We start from the raw sequence: 21,206 nt of genomic DNA on the forward strand, positions 1-21,206 counted from the left end.
ACCATAGTAGACAATGACCTCTGGGAAGGGATTGAGAGAAACCATGAATTAACAACCATAAATTACCTCTATGCAACATATTCTATTTAACACACCTACATGGAAAAAATACCCAGAGGATCTAATTTATACCAGGGAATTTTACTCAATAAAGCAGAATGAATGCCATTTACTTAGACAGTAAATAAGCACTGAGGATGAAAAAAACTGTATTTAATTATTGTTTCCAGATTTTCCAGAAAACTAATTAAGGATTTATATTTAAGATTTTCATGAAACAATAGCACCATGAGTAGTCCTTTAAACTTTTGCAAGAAGACCCTAAATTCTACACACAAATCATCGAAACTATAAATTTATTATCATTCACATTTGTTCAACTGGGTTCTCCTTAGAACTGTTGCCATGGTCTGGGAGCTTCAGGTTACATTTGCTTCAGGTTACATATGCTTCAGGTTACAGACTCTGCTAACCCAGAAATAGTACCTCGGGTTAAGAACTTTGCTTCAGGATGAGAACAGAAATCGCACAGCGGCAGCACAGCAGCAGCAGGAGGCCCCATTAGCTAAAGTGGTGCTTCAGGTTAAGAACAGTTTCAGGTTAAGAACAGACCTCCAGAATGAATTAAGTACTTAACCCGAGGTACCACTGTATATGCATTCAGCATTGAGAGGGTCATAGGAGTCTGGTGCAAGGCAACCAGAAAAGTTATGTCTTTTGATTATTGGCCATCAATCAACATATTAAAACTGAAGCAATAAAGCTGCTGGCACATTTGTAAAGCTAAGCAGGGTCTGATATGGTTTCAATTGGATGGGGATTGCAAGTTGAGATTCCTGCACTGCAGGGGGTGGACTAGATGACCCTCAGGATCACTTCCAACTCTACAATTCTAGAACTCTTTTCTTTCCATTGAGTTGTGATCTCAATGAATCAGTCAACAAACTTTCTAAACTGCAAGTCATCTCATTTCTGGAAAATGTATCGTGCATTATTTATAAACATGTAGCCTTTAAAAATGCTAAGTTGGCATATTTGGTGCATCTCAACCATCATTTACCCTGAATGCTATCACTTCAAAGACTGAAAAGGATGTTATAAAAAGAAATTCCACACTGGAGTTTTATAATTCGATAGAAAGGAAGTGAAGGCACCCATGGTGCAATTTCACTTCCAGAAAGTCCATTTTCTCATATATTGCTAATAAAATGTTACAATTTGTTTGATGTTTATCTGTATTTTGAGTCTGATTAATCTATTATTCAAAGTCTCAATGAAGCAAGGGACTAGGTGAGGAAAGCTATCTGAAGCTGAATCCAAACAATGATGGCATGATGACATGGGTACAAGAAACTGACTACTGTATTATTCTTTGGTAAATTTGCTGTACGTTTGTGCGGTCTGAAGAACAAAGGATGGTATGACTGCCAAGTCCACTTTCACAAACTAAATTTGTAGCTATTCAAAATGCAAACTAGGTTCATAGCACCAGGAGAATTGGACCAACAGTAAGAAGATGCTGCTGAGAATTATGAAAAAAGCAGAAGGCTAACTTAAGGTATTAGTTATTCTGCAACTTTTGCACAACGCAGAAGTGTTGCTGTGCTATGTATGGGCTGCAATTTCTGAGAAGGGCTTAAAATTCACTTTACTGAAAATATCAGCTTACAACTGAAGAGAAAAAAAAGGTTTTATAAAAGACCAAAGCTGAAAATAACAAATCCTCAGAAATGAGAACAAACCCTCAGTTGTTCACACCTTGATCTAATAAAACAAGCAAAACAAGAAGGGTCACTATAATCAAAACCAACAAGCTAAACAATCTGGTCTGCTCCTACTCTGAAAGGCAGGATTCTCCATGCATTAAATGAACAATGTGTCCCAGGCCACAGGAACCAGCCTGATTCCGGGAATAGTGTAGTGCAAAAAAGCAATTAAGGAAGTATGCCAGGTTACAAAAAGCTTCCAAGAACACTAATTTTATCTAACCTGTTACAGTTTTTTCAATAAAAAATTAGAGGCCAAAACTGAAAACACAGTTTGGGGAAAGTATACCATAACATTCCTAGAGAAAGACTATATATTCTATTTCTGGTTAAGAACAGCATTTAACACAGGCTGAGCAACTATAAAATCCATTACCAAAAGTATTGTGTAGAGGAGATGACGTAGTCCTGTGACACTGAGGTGTTAACCACATATTCCCTCATTCTGATGCATGCCATGCTCAGTCTGGAGAAAGTGTGAAAGACGTGTGTAAGGAAAGAAGGAACGCAACAAGCCACCCCATACTTGCCTATGGAATTTACAAAGCAACATGGTGGTTTTAAGTACTGTCTTTATCTAACATTAAAATCAGCCGAAGGAGAGAGAAATGTAAAATATTACACTGGGGCGTATTGAATAATGGGATGGAGGGCATGCCTTACAGCACAACAATTTAAGGTGGCATCAGGCAATAAATAAGCAGGAGTACAATCTACTCACACATCCAACTTTTCAGTATTAAATTGGCACATCACTTCATGGGGAGACGTGCAGATTCACTTTTGTATTTGTGGGGGTGGGGAGATGTTATAGAACCAAAGTGGACAACTCCGAAGAGGCCATACAGACAGTTATGTATCTCTGAATGTACCCAGCATGAAACTATGCAAAGCTGGGGAGGCGGACAACAGGTTGGGGAAGAATGCTGTGAGAATAGTATTTAGTATGATGTGGGGAAAAGCAAAACATTAGTGGGTACAGAGTCACAAAGTACATAGCACTTACGAGGCAGTTGGCTAATACGGGACTGATGTGGAGAGGCTAGACAAATGATGTACTCTTGTACTTGACTGGCACAGGTTCAACAGTGTGTGTCAGCATTAGAAATATTCGGCCATGAAATTCACTTGGTAACCTTAAACCCATTACCCTAACCTACTTCACAGGGTTGTTATGAAGTATAGTGGGGTGGGGGATCCATGCACTTTTTGAGCTCCTTTGGGGGCAAAGTGAGGTACAACTTTTTTTCCAAAAGTTGATGGTAGTCAATTGCAAACAACATGACCTCTAGAGATTCATCTATAAATGTGTGGGGAATCTTTTTCAGCATGAGGGCTGTATTCCCCCATTGGCAACCTTATGGAAGTGGCATGCCAGTTTAGGTGGGACTAGAGACAAAACTGGGTGGAACAATAGGCATGACCACACACAAAAAGTAAGGTGTTTCTTTATGCACATACATCTCTCCATGCTTTACTCTTGCAATTAAGAAACATTATCCCAGTTCAAGGAAACATTCCAGTCAGTAAAAAGATGATGAGGAGCATGACCTGTGGAAAATCCCAATGGCCAAATAATGAGGCCTGGAGGGTCACATTTGCACCCGAGGCCTGAGGCTTCCGATCTGTTCTAGAAGATGGAAATACAGTGGTACCTCGGGTTAAGAACTTAATTCGTACTGGAGGTCCGTTCTTAACCTGAAACTGTTCTTGACCTGAGGTACCACTTTAGCTAATGGGGCCTCCTGCTGCGGCCACGCAGTTTCTGTTCTCATCCTGAAGCAAAGTTCTTAACCCGAGGTACTATTTCTAGATTAGCGGAGTCTGTAACCTGAAGCGTCTGTAACCCGAGGCACCACTGTATATGCAAGAATCCTGCACACCTGCTCAGTACATGATAGGCAAAAGTAGTAGATGGTATTTATAGAAGGGCTGTGGTGACACCATATACTTCCAGGCTTGGGTTAAGGTTTGGATTATGATCTGGAGCTAGGAAGCACTTTATATGCAAATCAGAATGGCATAAGCTTCTTTATAGAATGTACTCCCACATTCAGCACAGGAGGTAAAAGCAGTGGATAGCTGGATACATCAAAAACACATCACTTGTGCAAAAGGTGATGGACTGAACTTTGAATGCTTCGATTTTACTCAGAAATTAGTACCAAAGAAACTAATGAAACCACTGAGAAGTTTTATTACAATCAAGCAGTATATAATTTACTTACAGGTACTGAGAATCAGAACTAGAGTACAGCTACAGTGTGTGTGGTACAGTCAATACAGCTGCCGTACTTGGTATGGGCTGTGTTTGGGGAGAGGGTTATATGAGAATGAGGAAGACACTCTCCTGCAGGAAAGTATGATACATACCACTTATATTGGCTGCAAAGGTTTTTTCTCTACTCTGTATACCCATCCTGTGGGCAGTCATATGAGCATAAGCTTTTCCAAGTGAAAAGATCTTTGTGAACTAAGTGTCAGTCAGTCAACACTTTATATGCTGAAATGAAAGGTCACTGCAAGAGCGTCCCATGAATACATTTGACCCACATAACTTATGCCCAATAGAGTGCAAAAGTATTCCATGAACACATTTGACCCACATTACCTTGTTTGTTTAATATATTTCAGACATGCTTGTTTACATATTTATTATATTTCTAAACTGTTCTTCACCTGAAAGGGATCCCAGTGTTATATACAGCAAGTAATAAATACAGTAACACAATGCTGTTTTAAAGTCACAGACCATAAAACCAACTTACAGCAAGTACCTGACATAAGCAAAACCCAGAACTCTGTCTACAGAGACATCCCAGACTCTTAAGAACAATGATGCTGTTAAAGGGTGGTAAAGTGCTATTTATTATTCTACCTCCTCTGCCTATGGTGGGAACAAAAGAATTATAGAACTAATAATAATAATAATAATAATAATAATAATAATAATAATAATAATAATAATAATAGACACCCTGCGCAGGTGTAGAAACTCTTTAGGCCAATCCTCCTTGGAGACAGAAACTATGACCACACACTTCCAAAGCTGCACAAAAGTGCAACGCGGTTAATTGTCTCATTACATGTTTGCCTTCGCAACTACTGTACTACATAATGCTTAAAAGCCTGGCTTTAGTCCCTAAGCAGCGACAGTAGGGGCAACACGCACACAAATACGGAAAAACGTGGAACAGTTTCTTTAAACTGAAAGGCGAAGCGTGACTTGCGGAAGGCGAGGGAGGAGGGTGCAACTTAACCACAAGGGAAGTCCTTTTTTAAAACAAACAGCAGCAGCAGCAGCAGCGTCTACCAACTGCCCGGGCGCATAAAACGCAGGTGCAAATCACACGAGCCCGCTCGGCGCCGCTTGCAAAGCGAGAGCGCAGCGCCGTCTCCCCGCACGCGGGGGCGGTGTAGGCGGGCCTTCGTGAGGGGGGGGGGCAGAGCAAGCGGGATCCTGAAGGGGCAAATGGGGTCGACACGTTAGAACCGTGGGGGGCGGTTTCGGAGGGAGGGCGAGGGGGCCGTCGAGGGAGGCGGTGCCAGCAGCCCCGAAAGGGCCCTCGGTTCCCGGCGGCTACGCACCGTGTACTCCCGCACTTGGCTGTGGAAGTTCTGCTCGCGGATGGTCACCTCGTCCGCGTCCATCCTCTCATCGCCGCCTCGCAGCCCCCTCAGGCAATGGCGGCCGCCGCCCCAGCTCCTCCTGCTTCCAGGGCGACGGGCGGGGGACCATGGCAGGGGGCGGCGGCGGATGCCCCTGACACCTGGGGGGGAGCGGGTGAGGGAAAGAGGGCGGAGGGGGCAGGAGTGAGGCGCGGGCACGACGCGACACTTAACGACGCGCGCCGCCGCCGCCTCCTCGCTCCCTCGCCGCGGGGTCTGTCACACACCGTCCTGCGGCTGAGGGGGGCGGATCGGACAGCCTCTCTGAGGGGGTACCTCGCTCAAGGGTGACGCTGCGCCTGCGCGGACAAGGCGGGGGCCAGCCCGCGCGAAGGGCGGGCAGGGGGCAGGGCCTCCGCGACCGCGGCGCTCGAGGAGGAGGGCGGGGCTTAAGCGGCGAGGGTGTGGCTACCGCCGCCTCTTCTGCGTTGCAAGGAGAGAGGCGCGCGAGCAAAAGCTGCGAAGAGCGCCCGCGCGCCTCTCGAGGGCGGAGCTTGCCAGCGGGAGTGGGCGAGGCTGCGGAGTTGTTGACTTAGGAAGAGACATTGGGAAGAGGTGGAGCCAAAGATGCAAAGTGAGGCGGGGCTTAGGCAAAGGTTTGCGGGGTTCGAAATAGGCGGAGCCAGTGTGGCTATTCCACGAGGAGGCGCAGGCGCTGATGTTCTTAAGAGCGGAAAGCCCACAGCGCTGCAGGTGCATACTTATTCCCAGTACTGTACAGGAAATTTATGTTTGTCTGGACTAGATGACTCTTCGGGTCCCCTTCCAACTCTATAATTTTATGATTCTGAGGTGAGGCGACGGCCTCTAGTGGCAGGATCCACAGGTAGCACAAGATTCCCCCCTCCCCGATGTTCTAGCTTTCCATGTACAGTGGTACCTCAGGTTACATATGCTTCAGGTTACAGACTCCACTAACCCAGAAATATTACCTCGGGTTAAGAACTTTGCTTCAGGATAAGAACAGAAATCGTGCAGCGGCAGCAGGAGGCCCCATTAGCTAAAGTGGTGCTTCAGGTTAAGATCAGTTTCAGGTTAAGAACAGACCTCCAGAACGAATTAAGTTCTTAACCCGAGGTACCACTGTATATTAAATTTATATCGAAAAGAACACTCGGGTATTTCCCCCATCTTGCAGGCTAAAATGGTACAGTCCAGTAAGTGGTGCTTCTGCTGTTTAGTGTGAGTCACTTAGTCTGAACCAGAGTCCAAAAAAACTGTTCCATCTTTAAGTAACAGCAATGACACATCCGTAGGAATGACACATCTGAAGAAGGGTAACGTAAGAACTCTCTCTTGACCCCTCTGCATTCTTAACATGTTGATTGCCGTGCATCTATCAAGTTCTGTCAGCCGGTGTCCAGAATAAATCAACCACATTCCTTATGACTGAATAGTTGGCCCCTATGGAATCGAAAAGCAAAACGAAAACAGTATTTTTCATTCTCATTATTTGAAAGCAACTTGGTGATATTCAAGGGGCTTGCAGTTTGGCACATTTACAGAGATTAGGAAGGAAGACTCCTTTATGGCTGCAGGATAGAGAGGATGAACCAAGCTGCTCCCTCTTTCTAGTTTAAGATGCACAAGGTCCTAAGTTTCATCCCCAACATATCTAGGTAAGGCTGGGACTATCCCCTGTCTGAAACCCTGAAGAGCTGCTACCAGTCAGTGTTGACAATATTGAGGTAAATGGACCAAGGATCTGTCTTGTTATACAGCAGTTTCCTATGTTCCTAATTACTTCAGCTTTGATTTTCAGTTACTAGATAACCATCCAACAAGAATTATTAATTAAGAATCTCACAATTGGTCTGTGATCATTTTTACATTTAGCAGATAGATGACGCTGATTCCTATTTAGCTGTACATTTGTAATAGCATTACTTACTTAAAGAGACTGTAAGTACTGACATCATTTCCATTACAAATCACCAGTATTTTGATAGATTTGATAGTCACTGCTAAGGGCTATTTAACAAATGATTTGAAACAGTTCATTTAGCTCATATTTGTTACACTTTGCTACCATGGATGTGTTAATGTTAAAACTGTCAAAACGTGATATTTAACTCAGTAATAGAATCATTGTTCCTAGAGTAACAATTCATTGTCCCAAACTATCTATAGTTATCTATTTTAATTCATTCTCACTCATTGGTCACTTACAAATCTTCAAGTTCACTTTTGTTCTAGACATATGCATCTAGAATAAATACCATCTGCCAAAATTGCACTAAAAATTATATATTCTTGTATTTAAAATGTATATTCTTATTTCTTAGAACAGCCTGATTTCTGTGTGCTATTCATTGTGTTCTCATGCTTTACCAGCCCAGCCCAGGGAATCAACCAATCTGCATGGATGGATATTGTACAGATGTGAGGATTTGGGATTCATCATCTCTGCAAATATACATGTTTACATCACTAGTGGAAGAAGTATCTGAATCAGCACTACAGAAGATATTCCAACAAAATCAGGAAAGGCTGAAAAAGTTGGATATGTTCAGCCAGGAGAAAAGAAGCTTTGGCTGGTGAATGGGGCCAGAATGTCCTTTCCATTTTCTTGTGCAGTCTCAGGGCCAGTGACAACTGAGGCTAAACATTCATTCATGCAGAGATTGTGAAAGCGACCTCCCTGTGGCTGCTGCTTTGGACAATGGATGGTGGCAGAATGGTCTCCTGCTTGCAGTGATGTTCTTTCTGGAAGGCAGCCTCCCAGGAACCATAGGTCCCCAGACATGTTCAGTTTGTTCTCATTAAATGCATGTTACGGATCTGTACACACATGAATTAAACATGGCCTGGAGATACTCTGTTAATTCTAACTGCAAAGCTCTAAAGAGATCTAAGCTTGAATCCAACCATGTGCAGAGTTGTGCTCACATAATGGAACTTCTTCTCCTGTCCCCTTAAACCCCCCCCCCAACGCTTTGGAACAGATTCTGAGAGTGGGGAGGGAAGAGAAGGTAGAAGTGCCAATACCATTCCCCACAATCACCCATGACATGCACAGGAAGTACAGCAAAATGTGAGGTTTATAGTATGTGTCATGAAACAGAATTTCTTTTCTTTTTCTTTTTTTCAGAACTGTTCTGGATTTCCATTGCATGCCATGGTTCTCCTGCTCTCTATCAATAACAGCCACAAGAGAAATACATTATGATATAAATCACAGATAACATCCTTTTGAAAGTGCAAAGGGGAGTGATCTAAGGAAGAGCAGTCACTGTGAATTACTGGGCAGATCTGTTGAAAACATTTGACCAATAATTTATGAGCTTGGGGTATTTCTTGACATGTTTTTAATGTGGGAGTATGGATTTTTCAGGGTGAGCCATTCTGGGAAGTGTCCGTCTTGAATCACTCTAATTTCCGGGTTATTGGATGTATTCCATTCTAATGGTTTAAAGTTCGTGGAAAGCTAACTTTGTGTACAGGTTTTATTTCATAGTTGACCAATGTCCTTTTAATATCCGTTGCAGGGACAGGAATGAGGCAATGCGTCTTGCTAGGTTGGCCCTGCCAGGTAACACTCATTAGGCAAAATAGACTGGGGTGTGGTGGGGAATTGTATAGTAACTAGTAAGTTTCAGGAACATGGAAGGCATTATGGAGGATGATGTTGGGTGTGAGACAGGACAGTGGGTTACCTTGGGCCATTCACTATCTCTCAGCCTAGAGCGCAAGCTGGTTGTAAAGCTAAAAGAGGGAGTGGGAGAACAAGGTATCACACTCTGAGCTCCTTAGAGAAGGGGGAGATAGAAGTGTAATCAATAAGTAAAACTTGCCTCAAGCTATAGCAAAAAGATGTGGGACCTTTCAAACACCCATTAGAAATGGAACCCATGTGTAATATTTTCATATTAAATGTGTCCCTATGTGTACTGCTGTGGTCATACAAAGGGCTGCCGAAGAGGTCAGAGACCATCTTGGTCAGGCATAGGCAAACTCAGCCCTCCAGATGTTTTGGGACTACAACTACCATCATCCCTGACCACTGGTCCTGTTAGCTAGGAATGATGGGAGTTGTAGTCCCAAAACATCTGGAGGGCTGAGTTTGCCTATGCCTGATCTTGGTTGTGAGTCCTGGAAAACCTGCTCCCTGCCTTGGGAGGGTGGGACCCTGACTGACTCCAGCTACAAAAGCTGAGGCTGCAGAACAGACTTTTGGCCTGGGGTATTGTTTAGAGGGAGGCATTGCTGCTGCTGTTGTTAATTTTTTATTATTTATGTGGCAATTGTTTGATTTGGTTGTGTACTTTCGATGTTTTGCTTATTATTTATGACTACTTTTCTTGTGTTTGTAGTTGCGTAATTTTTTAATATTAGCTGCCTTGAGCATGGTTTTAACTTTGGAAAGGCGCATACAAATAAAATGATTGATTGATTAGTTATCACATCCAAAGCAGATGTAGCCCTTCTGCTTACAAACATCAGCCAAGTTGGACAGGACCCTCAAAATCCAATCTTGGTATTACCAACATTCACAGTTAGAGATATGTTAAGTTCAAGGGCCCACTAACAATGGTGCGTTTCCATCATCAATTGAAGACAACCTGTTTACTCAGCCTTTGCCTGACAGTTAATAGCAGTGCCCGGTGTCCATAAACTGTGGGTGTTCAGCTGATGACAAGTGTTGCTTTTTATTGAATATTTATGGTGTGAACTGCTCAGATGGATGGATGGATGGATGGATGGACGGACGGACGGATGGACAAGCAGATAATAAAGTCATTGATTTCACTATTGAGTGATTTTTATTGATTATAAAGTTTTTATGCTGTGAGCTGCTTCAATTTTTCCTTTGTAAATGAAAGGCAGTATAGAAGATACCCTTTTGATAGATTGACTGGTTGCATTTATATCCCATCTTTTTCTCCAAGGAGCTCAAAATGACATACATGCTTCTCTGCCTCCTTTTTTAATCCCTACAACAGCCCTGTGAGGCACGTTGGGCTGAGGGGCAATGGCTGGCCCAAGGTCATCCAGCAAGCTTCATGGCAGAGTGGTGATTTGAACCCCGGTCTACCCAGCCCTAATCTGACACTTTCACTCCTGCACCACACTGGCTCCGATAAGTCATTTTTTTACTTCAGGGCAGTATTTTTAAATACATAACTGTTGTCTTCACCAACTAGGTACCCTCCAGATGCGCTGGCAGGGTCTGATGGGAAACTAGAAGGCACCAGGTTGGCAAAGCCCACGTAACTATATTCTTGACGTCAGCCCCTTAGGAAGAATTATCTCCCAATTATACATAAAAGATGACCAAATAGGAAACACCTTAAATTTATATCAAATTATAATCGAGTTATTCTCCACTATCCTAATTATGTGCATTAAATATTTTTTATAGGGCAATAATTTCAGAGTCTCATGTTTTGTGGGCAGCTGCTAAAGTGGTAATTGCATTTTAACTTGAGAAAGACAGATCAATCAATCTCTGGTCTCAGTTCAAAAAAAGAATGTTTGCAGCTGTCACTAAAGTCATTCATTCATCCTTTTGCAATATGTTTGAGTGGCGCTTCCCATTAACACCCCTAAGCTGCTTGCTTTCGGTGGGTGAGTTAATAGATAACGCAGGTAACTATGGCATAGCAATCTACCTACATGGGTAACATGCAACCTAAAAGTACCATCACACTTCTACGCGACCTTATGTCTGTCTTATCTCTATGGGATCGGGATTGCTCATATTGCTCCCAATGGGACAGAAGCAGGCTATCTTTTTTTTATTGCACTCCACATCCCTGATTCGGGGATCTGCAGGAGCCTTGATGCAGACATAAAGCTCTTCCCCGTAGCTTTCCTTTTCACATAATAATAATAATAATAATAATAATAATTTATTATTTATACCCCACCCATCTGGCTGGGCCTCCCCAGCCACTCTGGGCGACTTCCATAGAAACCAAAAATACACTAAAATATCACACGTTAAAAACTTCCCTGAACAGGGCTGCCTTAAGATGTCTTCTGAATGTCAGGTAGTTGTTTATCGCTTTGACATCTCGTGGGAGGGCGTTCCACAGGGCGGGCGCCACTACTGAGAAGGCCCTCTGCCTGGTTCCCTGTAGCTTTGCTTCTCGCAATGAGGGAACCGCCAGAAGGCCCTCAGCGCTGGACCTCAGCGTCCGGGCAGAATGATGGAGGTGGAGACGCTCCTTCAGGTATACTGGGCCGAGGCCGTTTAGGGCTTTAAAGGTCAGCACCAACACTTTGAATTGTGCTCGGAAACGTACTGGGAGCCAATGTAGGTCTTTCAAGACCGGTGTTATATGGTCTCGGCAGCTGCCCCCAGTCACCAGTCTAGCTGCCGCATTCTGGATTAGTTGTAGTTTCCGAGTCACCTTCAAAGGTAGCCCCACGTAGGGAAGTAAATGTAGGGAAGAGCGCCTTGCATTAGTCCAGATAAGAAGACTGGAAAACAGCCCAGTGTTTGAAACACTACAGATAGCTCCAGGTGAGCAACTTGCTCCTCCAAAGGCTGGAGGTAATCTAAGGTGACTTGTGAGTCGACCTCAGGTCCACCCCTTTTCAGGTTTAAAGGTAAAAAGGTAAAGGGATCCCTGACCATTAGGTCCAGTTGTGACCGACTCTGGGGTTGCAGCACTCATCTCGCTTTATTGGCCGAGGAAACCGGCGTACAGCTTCCGGGTCATGTGGCCAGCATGACTAAGCTGCTTCTGGCGAACCAGAGCATGGAAAAGCCGTTTACCTTCCCACCAGAGTGGTACCTATTTATCTACTTGCACTTTGACGTGCTTTCGAACTGCTAGATTGGCAGGAGCTGGAACCGAGCAACGGGAGCTCACCCCGTCACGGGGATTTGAACCGCCGACCTTCTGATCAGCAAGTCCTAGGCTCTGTGGTTTAACCCACAGTGCCACCCGCGTCCCTATTTTCAGGTTTAGCTTCCTCTTATTATTATTTATTGAATTTATATACCGCCCTGTGCCCAGAGGTCTCAGGGCAGTTCACATAAAAGATCAACATAAAAACCACAATATATATAATCAAAATAAAAACAACTCAATATCACACACACACACCCCAAAAAGAGCCACATTTTAAAAGGGCCTTGTGTACTTTTCATTGTGCTGTGTTTTGTAAGGAGGTTTCCGGAATCGCACATGCTGTCTTTTCCTCGCATCTGCCAGAAGCCACCTGCCTGAACAGCTAAAAGGCTCCTGAGAGGCCACTGGAACCTTTAGGCTCTTAAAGGGCCACCCACCTGGACTGGAGGAGAGTGTGTCTTCTTGCCACTGCCCCCTGTCTGGTACACTCTCTGAGCCACTGGGCAAACATGGCAGCATGGGAGGTACTTGGCTCCTTGAGGCTCAGGGGAAGGAGCTTCTGAGGAGTCTTGGGCAGTTCTGGTCCAACTCTGGCTCTGTGTCCTGCGCCAGATCCGTCTCTTCAGCCAAAAGCACTGCAATCTCAGACACAACTACACAAAGCAGGATAAGAGAATTGTTGTTGTCCTTTCCTTCCATCCCTTAAATTTTGTATTTAGATTTAGTTTCTGAATCACCAGTAACTGAGCTAAATAAACAGTTCAATGATCTACCAGGCTGCTCACTTCTACAAATTAGTCTTTGTGTGGCAATTGATCTGGGTGATCATCAATGCAGCACAGGATCAGCAAACCCATGTGTGATCTCGTCTTCCATGAACTGGAAAACTGGGAGGGGGTGGTTCCCTCCAAAGGAAGGGCAGATTTTGCAAGAGTTTGTTTCTCTCAAGGCAAAAACAAGTGTGACTTACTGTCTATGTACGCTATTCCACAAACACGCCACCATCTTTTAAATGCAGTTCCCATCAGTACTGCTCCATATAACACTGGTGGCCTTTTATACTGGTAACCCCATCCCTATTGGCATTTGACCAGCTCTTGAAGACACATCTGTTTAGACAAGTGTTCTCCTAATCTGAACCTCCTGATGAAATAATTTTAATAGCTGTTTTAACTGCTATGCCATTTTAATGGCCTCATTTTATTTTAAAATGTTTTGCTGGAATTGTTTTATTGGGAATTTCAATTATGCATATTTTTATACTTGTAAACCACTTAGAAGCCATTCTGGCATGTAAGCAGTATATAAATTAATAAATAATATTAACGGTATACATTCGGCATTGGTACGCCAGTGGCTTATCCACCTGGGTCACTGGTTTGCTAATATGGCAACACTATCAGCAAATGGTCTGGGCTTTGCATCACATGTAGTAAGTGTTCCCCATCATGCTAAAATACACTTGCCAAATGAGTTTATTTAAACATGATGGGGGGGTGGAACATTTGCACAGGTAAATGATTTAGCTAAAGACCATGTAACAACTGTTTCATTCCCAAAATTACATGCTACTCACACAATTAGATACTGCACTCAGAAATCATAACATTTAACTATAATATATTTCCCCCAATGGGTTTACATAATCCCTTTTTGCCATTTTCTCTTTGACAAGAAGCCATACACTTTTATTAAAGGCTTTTCCCTCCCAAAAATGTTAGAAATCTTAAGGGCCATAAATCATCTTAATTCTTACAATTAATAGAGGCAAGATTTATTCTTAAATCATGAATGCTCCTTTCTAATTAAATTCAAATGAGTTTAATACCTCTCCAAAGTGTTCGGATAATAAGTAGTCCCTTTTTTTGGACCTTAACATCCTTGATCCCTGTCAATAATTAGATTGGGTGGCTTATAAAGCACAATGCTTGGCATTTTTAAAAATCTTTATCTTCCTCTTCTGTCTCATTAACAAAAATGAATAGGTTCACTCTTCTGGCAGAGGAAACCATGGGGATTCAATGTTGCTCAAGGACATGACAGATTCTCGGGATATTGAATTACGTCCTTCTGTCCTCCTTGGAATAGCCACTGATGAACAGGAGACCTAGATTTCCAAACTCATAATTATTTCTCAACCTGAAAACTCAAATTGTATGATGAAGAAAAATTATGCAGAAGTATAAACTGAGGTCATTTTCAGTATTTGTTCCAAAAAAAATTTTTAAATTCTTGGCAGGATGTTGCAAATGGTCAGAGCCTGCGTGAGACATTTTGCTGTTTCAAGCAGCTACGGTGCAGCCCAGAATCTATTAGGGATTCTCTAAGTAGTGGATTTCCTACCATGAGCAGGTGCTTGGATTGGATTACCTTTGAATCAACTATATGATTCTAGGAGTATCTTGGGGGTCTCACTATTGAGGGTCTTCTCATGGTATTCAAAGCATGAATGCTTTGAAAACCTGGTCCGTTCAGAGAAGTGCTGGAGCAGATGATTCAACCTTAACTCCTAAACAAAATGCAAATTAATTTAAAGCTGTTGGTGTTTGTTAAGATGTTTACATTCCCCGCATCGCAAACCCTGCACTCGCAGCTTCCTCTTCTGAAAGGTACAACTTTCTGCCAGGGCACATTTTGTGACTTTGCTAAAGGCAAAGGACAGGCTTGTGTGCCTCTTGTCAGATAGCTCTAAAAGTAGATCTGAATCACATTCTGACTCACTCCAAAGCACTCAGAAGGGATATTGAAGGAGAAAGAGATGTGATGTGATTGTTGACCTCCTAGAAGTAGCTCAACAGCCTGGCTGTTTTCCGTGCCCTCACCAGCGTTAGGGGTAAAAATATATTTATGAGTGCAGCATAATTTAATATTTGTATGTTTCTTATTTTGCTCATTACTGTGTGAGGTACTTGATTGATCATCGGCTGCCCTGCTCCTTTTCCAGAATGCAGAAAGTAATTATGTGAGCAGCAAATCTAACTGATCAGCTCTTTGTATCGATAGTCAGGAGAACTTGACCCAAAATGAAGATAACAGCAGTTAGGATTGAGATTACCCAAAGTATAAAAGGGGGAGGTTAAAATCCCACACTCAAATGCCATCTTCAGAATTTTATCTTCTGAACTATAGTCCTACAATTCTGATTCAAGGATAACCCTGCTCAAACCATCAAGGTCTCCTACTTCAAATGCAGCTTTAGAGAAAGCTGGTCCAAAGAGATGGGAATCCTATCATACACTGATAGAGGAGATGATGGTACCATATTCCAAACCTCAGTACAGTTCATTATAATGACCTGGAAGATGTGGCACTGGGAGGCCCATATAGTGTGGAATAAACTAGGACCCCAGTCCTGGAAGGAGCAACATCAGCTCTTCTGGAACAACTTTCTCTCCAGCGGCTATTACAGTCACTTACAGCCACTCCAGCAGAGTGCCTCAAGAAGAAGAGGAGTTTGGATTTGTTATCCTGCTTTATCACTACCCGAAGGAGTCTCAAAGCGGCTAACATTCTCCTTTCCCTTCCTCCCCCACAACAAACACTCTGTGAGGTGAGTGAGGCTGAGAGACTTCAGAGAAGCGTGACTGGCCCAAGGTCACCCAGCAGCTGCAGGTGGAGGAGCGGGGAATCGAACCCGGTTCACCAGATTACAAATCTACCGCTCTTAACCACTACACCACACTGGTTCTTCAATGGAAGAGATGGGAAGCAGGACTCATTCCATCAGCTGTGCTGAAGAATCAGTGCCATCAGGTTACCCCTTCCCCTGAACTGCTTTCTTCCAGCTAGTCAACATAAGGAGTACTATTTAACTCCCCCCATCCCCCATCCATCCCTGTCCCTTTCTCCTTTTGCACCGTGTAGTTTTAGATTATAAGTCTGTGGGCAGGGACTGTCTTGTTTAACTGTATGTAAGACACTCTGGGAGCCTTTTGGCTGAAGAGCAGGATACTGGTGCAATAAATAAACTACTGAGGAAATGACACTCTCTGCTGAATACATGCCATGCGTTTAAAGCACATGGCTTCTGCCAAAGAATCCTGGGAACCATAGTTTCCCTCCTGCACAGTGCTACAATTCCCAGCACCCTTTAAAAACAATATTTCATCCTGCTCCCTTTAGCTTTCCTTTCCCATTTACCCCAAGCTACTAATCTCCATTGCCTGCTACAGCATACTCCTTGCTCTGAGCAACACCAGACTGTTCAGTCCCTTATTTGTTTTTTAGAGTGTGGGATTTATAAACAATACAAAATGGAACAGCTTAGGTTCCCTTCTTCAAACCTTCCAGTCCTGTTACCAAAGTCATGCAGTGCAATCCTAAGCCTTCAGAGGGGCTTCCTCCCAAACAAATGTGCACAGGATCACACTCTTTGCATCTTCCCCATGATGAATCCATACTGAGAATTCCAAGCAATAGATATTTGTAAGACAGAGGATGCACTACGAGGCTGTGAGCTGCCTGTTCTAGAACTGTAAGTTCTGAGCCCGCAGCAGAGCATCCGTCACGCAATTGACAATGATTTCTCTACATGATCTCAGTTTAATCTGCATATGTTTATTGAAAGATGAGATTTAATGGGTGAGTCTAACCTTGCTGCCTAATTATGTTATTGCTGCTTTAATATTTCTCTTTAGAAAGTCTCCTGAAGGGAATTGGGCATCTCCCCAGAAGGGAAAAGGTTTTGTCTTAACCGACCGGAAACATTTATACTGATGTCAGGAAGAATTATGGGTATGGGTAAGGTAAAATAAAGTCATTAAAAGTGAAAAATTTTGTTTATATGTAAATACATAAGCTACATTAACCAAAGCATTATGCTAATTATTTCTTTGCAATGATGCTAACCTTTTGCAGAATATACATGGGTACCAGAATGCCATACATTAACTGCCATTCCAATTAAAGTGTGCATTCAGAAGCGCAGGTGCCCCTTAGGGCTAAACCACATGTTACATACTGCAGCTGTGTGTGTCTGTAACATAACCACAATGGCTAGTTCTTCACTGCAGTGGACCTTCAGGACAGAGTGGTGACATCACACACACACACACACACCAGTGCTTTTCTGCTTGTGGGGATTCCAGACCCATGATTGTGATGAAAGCCCAAGCCTGGAAGCCCAGCAGGAGATGGCGGGGGCCAGCAGGGGGTGGGATAGTGAATGAAGCACCCTACCCTGTTAGACTCATAGAAGAATAAGAGTTGGAGCTCATCTGGATCTGCAATGCAGGAGACAACTACATCATCCCCAAGAGATGCCCATTCAGCCTCTGCTTAAATACCCCCAGCAAAGAAGGGCCCAGAGGCTCCCACGACAGCACATCCCACTCTCAAACAGCACATACTACAAAGAGATTTCTTCTAAGAATTAGCCAATATCTGTTTGGGTGCAATTTTCACCCATTGGTTCTAGTCCTGCCCACTGCAGCAACAGAGATCACATCTGTTCCATTTTCCAATTACTGTAGTCAGTGGAGGCTACACACTCTGATCATAGTTAGTGGAGGGAGGGAGGTTCCACCCACCTCAGGATCCTACCCATCTATTGAACTTTGTCTCCCTGTTCAGGTATTTGTAACCACCCTCACAGTCTGAGGATCACTGCTTACTCAATCTTACCAGCTATGAATAAACCATCAGTCCAGTTGAACTTAACAGGGCTTTATAACAAATACACTTGCCAATTTCAGGATACATGAAGGCAGCCTTCCCCAATCTAGTGTTCTCCAGATGTCATTGGACTATAACTCCCATCATCCCTGAGAATTGGCAGTGCCGGGTAAGAGTCCAACAACTTCTGGAGGGCACAACGTTGGGGAAGGTTGCATTTAGGCAACCAGCAAAGGCCACAAAATGGCAGTGGCCAAGGATAGAACCAGGTGGATAAGCGAGATCAGAAGTTTAAGCCATGAAGCCGTTGAATTCCCAGACTCAGACCCCAACACAGGAGCCCCTCAAGCCACTGACCCCTTAAACTTTTGTCCCAACTCCCAATGTGCACCTTGAAAACCAAATTCTCATGAGGAACTAGCCCCTTCTTCACCACAAGCCTTGCCATCTCTAGGCAATAACAAGGCAACAAAGTGGGAGCTTTCTTGAGAAGCGACTGAGAGCAAGGTGCAGGCCAGAGGACTGCCCCTTTAAAGGTTCACACTGTTCAGCAAAAGTGTGGAGTCTGGGAGAGTTGATTTGGCTGAGAAGGATAAAGGGGCTCAGCTGAGCTTGAGATTGCCTTACAGCAAATTGGCAAACAAGGAGCTATCCAAGGTCCTGCGACTCCAGCCTGATACTAGAATCATAGAATCATAGAGTTGGAAGAGACCACAAGGGCCATCGAGTCCAACCCCCTGCCAAGCAGGAAACACCATCAGAGCACTCCTGACATATGGTTGTCAAGCCTCTGCTTAAAGACCTCCAAAGGAGGAGACTCCACCACACTCCTTGGCAGCAAATTCCACTGTCAAACAGCTCTTACTGTCAGGAAGTTCTTCCTAATGTTTAGGTGGAATCTTCTTTCTTGTAGTTTGGATCCATTGCTCCGTGTCCGCTTCTCTGGAGCAGCAGAAAACAACCTTTCTCCCTCCTCTATGTGACATCCTTTTATATATTTGAACATGGCTATCATATCACCCCTTAACCTCCTCTTCTCCAGGATAAACATGCCCAGCTCCCTTAACCGTTCCTCATAAGGCATCGTTTCCAGGCCTTTGACTAGCTTCCTTGCTGACAAAATCACACCCAAATGTCTATTGTGCCCTGTGGTCAAGGCAGGACACAGTTTCTGATGACAAGTCTTCAAAAGATGCCTAAGAACATCAAAGAGCAAATATAGAGGATTTACAGTAATTCCCATTTGTATTCAAAAAAACCCTACATCCTCTTCTGTTTACATGAGCCATCAAATCCATATCTAGTCCCAATGAAGAGATTAAAACCTATAAATAGGGAAGGGGGGGTCACTGAGTTCATGGATGGTGACTTCAGCAAGTGACTTCAAGCCTACTTTCAGCAGGGATCAGTGGTAAGTTCCCCATGGAAAACTTGGGCATTTCTACATGTCCCACATCTGACATCACATTTGATGTCAGGTGTGAGACAGATGGGTGTGGTTTGCAAAAAACAGCCTTACAGGGCCCAGTTTGGCCTGCTGGATGCTGGTTCCCCCAGCACTGCTATAAATGAAGGATGCAGTCTTTGTAGCTTTGGGAGTTAATTCACTGCTGTTTCTTCTACTTTGACTTTCTCTTCTCCCCACTGTGATCATACATAGTAACAGCTGCGTGAAAATGACAGGCATGGTTGTGGTTTAATGGGAATAACGACTGACATCAAGGGCTAGATCAGAAGGGACTGACATTTTTTTTAAGTTAAAAATAACGCCATTAATTTAACAAATATGGAGAAAGGACAGAGGCAAAAGGAAATGTCCCCTTGTTAAATATTTACCACTTGAGCTTTGATGAAAACCACCCTATAAATGACAATATAATACAAGTAAGTGTTCCCAAGGTTAGGTCAACTTTCACGTTGAAGTTAAGTCTCTCATAGAGGGAAGAATTACATTTCTTGGCATGGACGCATTAATTATATAAATTTCATAAAGGAAATGCAAAGTCCTATAATGTGTGGCATTGATTAATGATGCTCTTCTGATTTATGGCTGTGTATTTTTGAACTGTGATATTTAACAAGCAGCTAATTTAAAAGCTAGGTTTCTGTCACAACTTTTTATGATGCTTCCAGCAATCCTATTGGTAGCTTGAAAATTATTGTGTTAACACTTTGGAAGGCCAATTTCTAAACCGACAGTTTTCCCACTGAGAAAATAAAATTATTGTGTATTAAGAAATTGTGTTATATCTGTTTCTTCTGTCCCTTGCATATTTCAGAGGAAGCATCTCCCCCTGCTATGATCTTGACTGTTCTTTAAGCTTTGGCATACAGGCCAAGCCTGTTACACTGAACACATAGGTAAAGGTAAAGGGACCCCTGACCGTTAGGTCCAGTCGCGGATGACTCTGGGGTTGTGGCGCTCATCTCGCTTTATTGGCTGAGGGAGCCAGCGTACAGCTTCTGGGTCATGTGGCCAGCATGACTAAGCCGCTTCTGGCGAACCAGAGCAGTGCACGGAAACTCCGTTTACCTTCCTGCTGGAATGGTACCTATTTATCTACTTGCACTTTGACGTGCTTTCGAACTGCTAGGTTGGCAGGAGCAGGGACCGAGCAATGGGAGCTCACCCCGTCGCGGGGATTCGAACCGCCGACCTTCTGATTGGCAAGTCCTAGGCTCTGTGGTTTAACCCACAGTGCCACCCGCGTCCCCGACACTGAATGCATAGCTACCACCAAAACCAGCAGCTGTACAGGTGCCTTCTACATGCCCAACAATAATGCTCATCTGAACTTATCTATGTTGTGAAATCATGCAGCTCTCCATTACCCTACCCTTCTTCATATCATTGGCTGCTCCCGGCAGGAGGAAGAAAATATACAATGCAATCCTATGTCACTGCCCTTAATGGAGCAGAGGGTCTGCCACCCATCCACAGCCCTGCTGAGAATGCTGACTAGGGAGGAAGGTGAGGAGGGGGCCAGCAGATCACTGCACCAACCTGGAGCAGGCACAGCAACTGGGCTCACATTGGGTTTGATGCCATCACGTGATGGCAGTAGGATTGGCTTAGTATCCAAGAGATCCAGGGCCAGCTCAGTCATTATCCCCCACCCTACTGGAATACCCCCATTTGGGGGCTGTTGGCTTGCTGCTTCTTGCAAGGAATGCGCTGGCAGCACTTCTACCTTCTGCTGAATCCAGTCACACCCAGCCTATTGCAAAGAGGGTTGGCATTGCTTTTCCAGTTCTGTTAGATGTTATATAGGCAAAGGAGCCAGTGTGAGAGCCAGTGTGGTGTAGTGGTTAAGAGCGGTAGTCTCGTAATCTGGGGAACCAGGTTCGCGTCTCC

The 21,206-nt window shown here is 43.8% G+C and overlaps 1 protein-coding gene across 2 annotated transcripts in view; it reads right to left on the bottom strand.

Moving 5' to 3' along the window:
• The window catches only part of LMBR1 (limb development membrane protein 1), a 327,116-nt gene that overhangs the window by 59,999 nt on the left and 245,911 nt on the right, over nt 1–21,206 (bottom strand). Inside the window, exon 1 of one of the 2 annotated variants that reach the window (XM_083467064.1) lies at nt 5,355–5,919. The exons of the other annotated variant lie outside the window; for it this stretch is intronic. Coding sequence (XP_083323190.1) covers nt 5,355–5,417 — 63 coding nt within the window. The 5' untranslated portion in view covers nt 5,418–5,919. Of the gene's footprint in view, nt 1–5,354; nt 5,920–21,206 lie in introns of those variants that run through there. 2 annotated transcript variants of the gene reach the window in all.

The sequence above is a fragment of the Podarcis liolepis genome (genome assembly GCF_965112155.1).
Source record: "Podarcis liolepis genome assembly, chromosome: 12".
In the NCBI taxonomy this organism is placed as follows: Eukaryota; Metazoa; Chordata; class Lepidosauria; order Squamata; family Lacertidae; genus Podarcis; species Podarcis liolepis.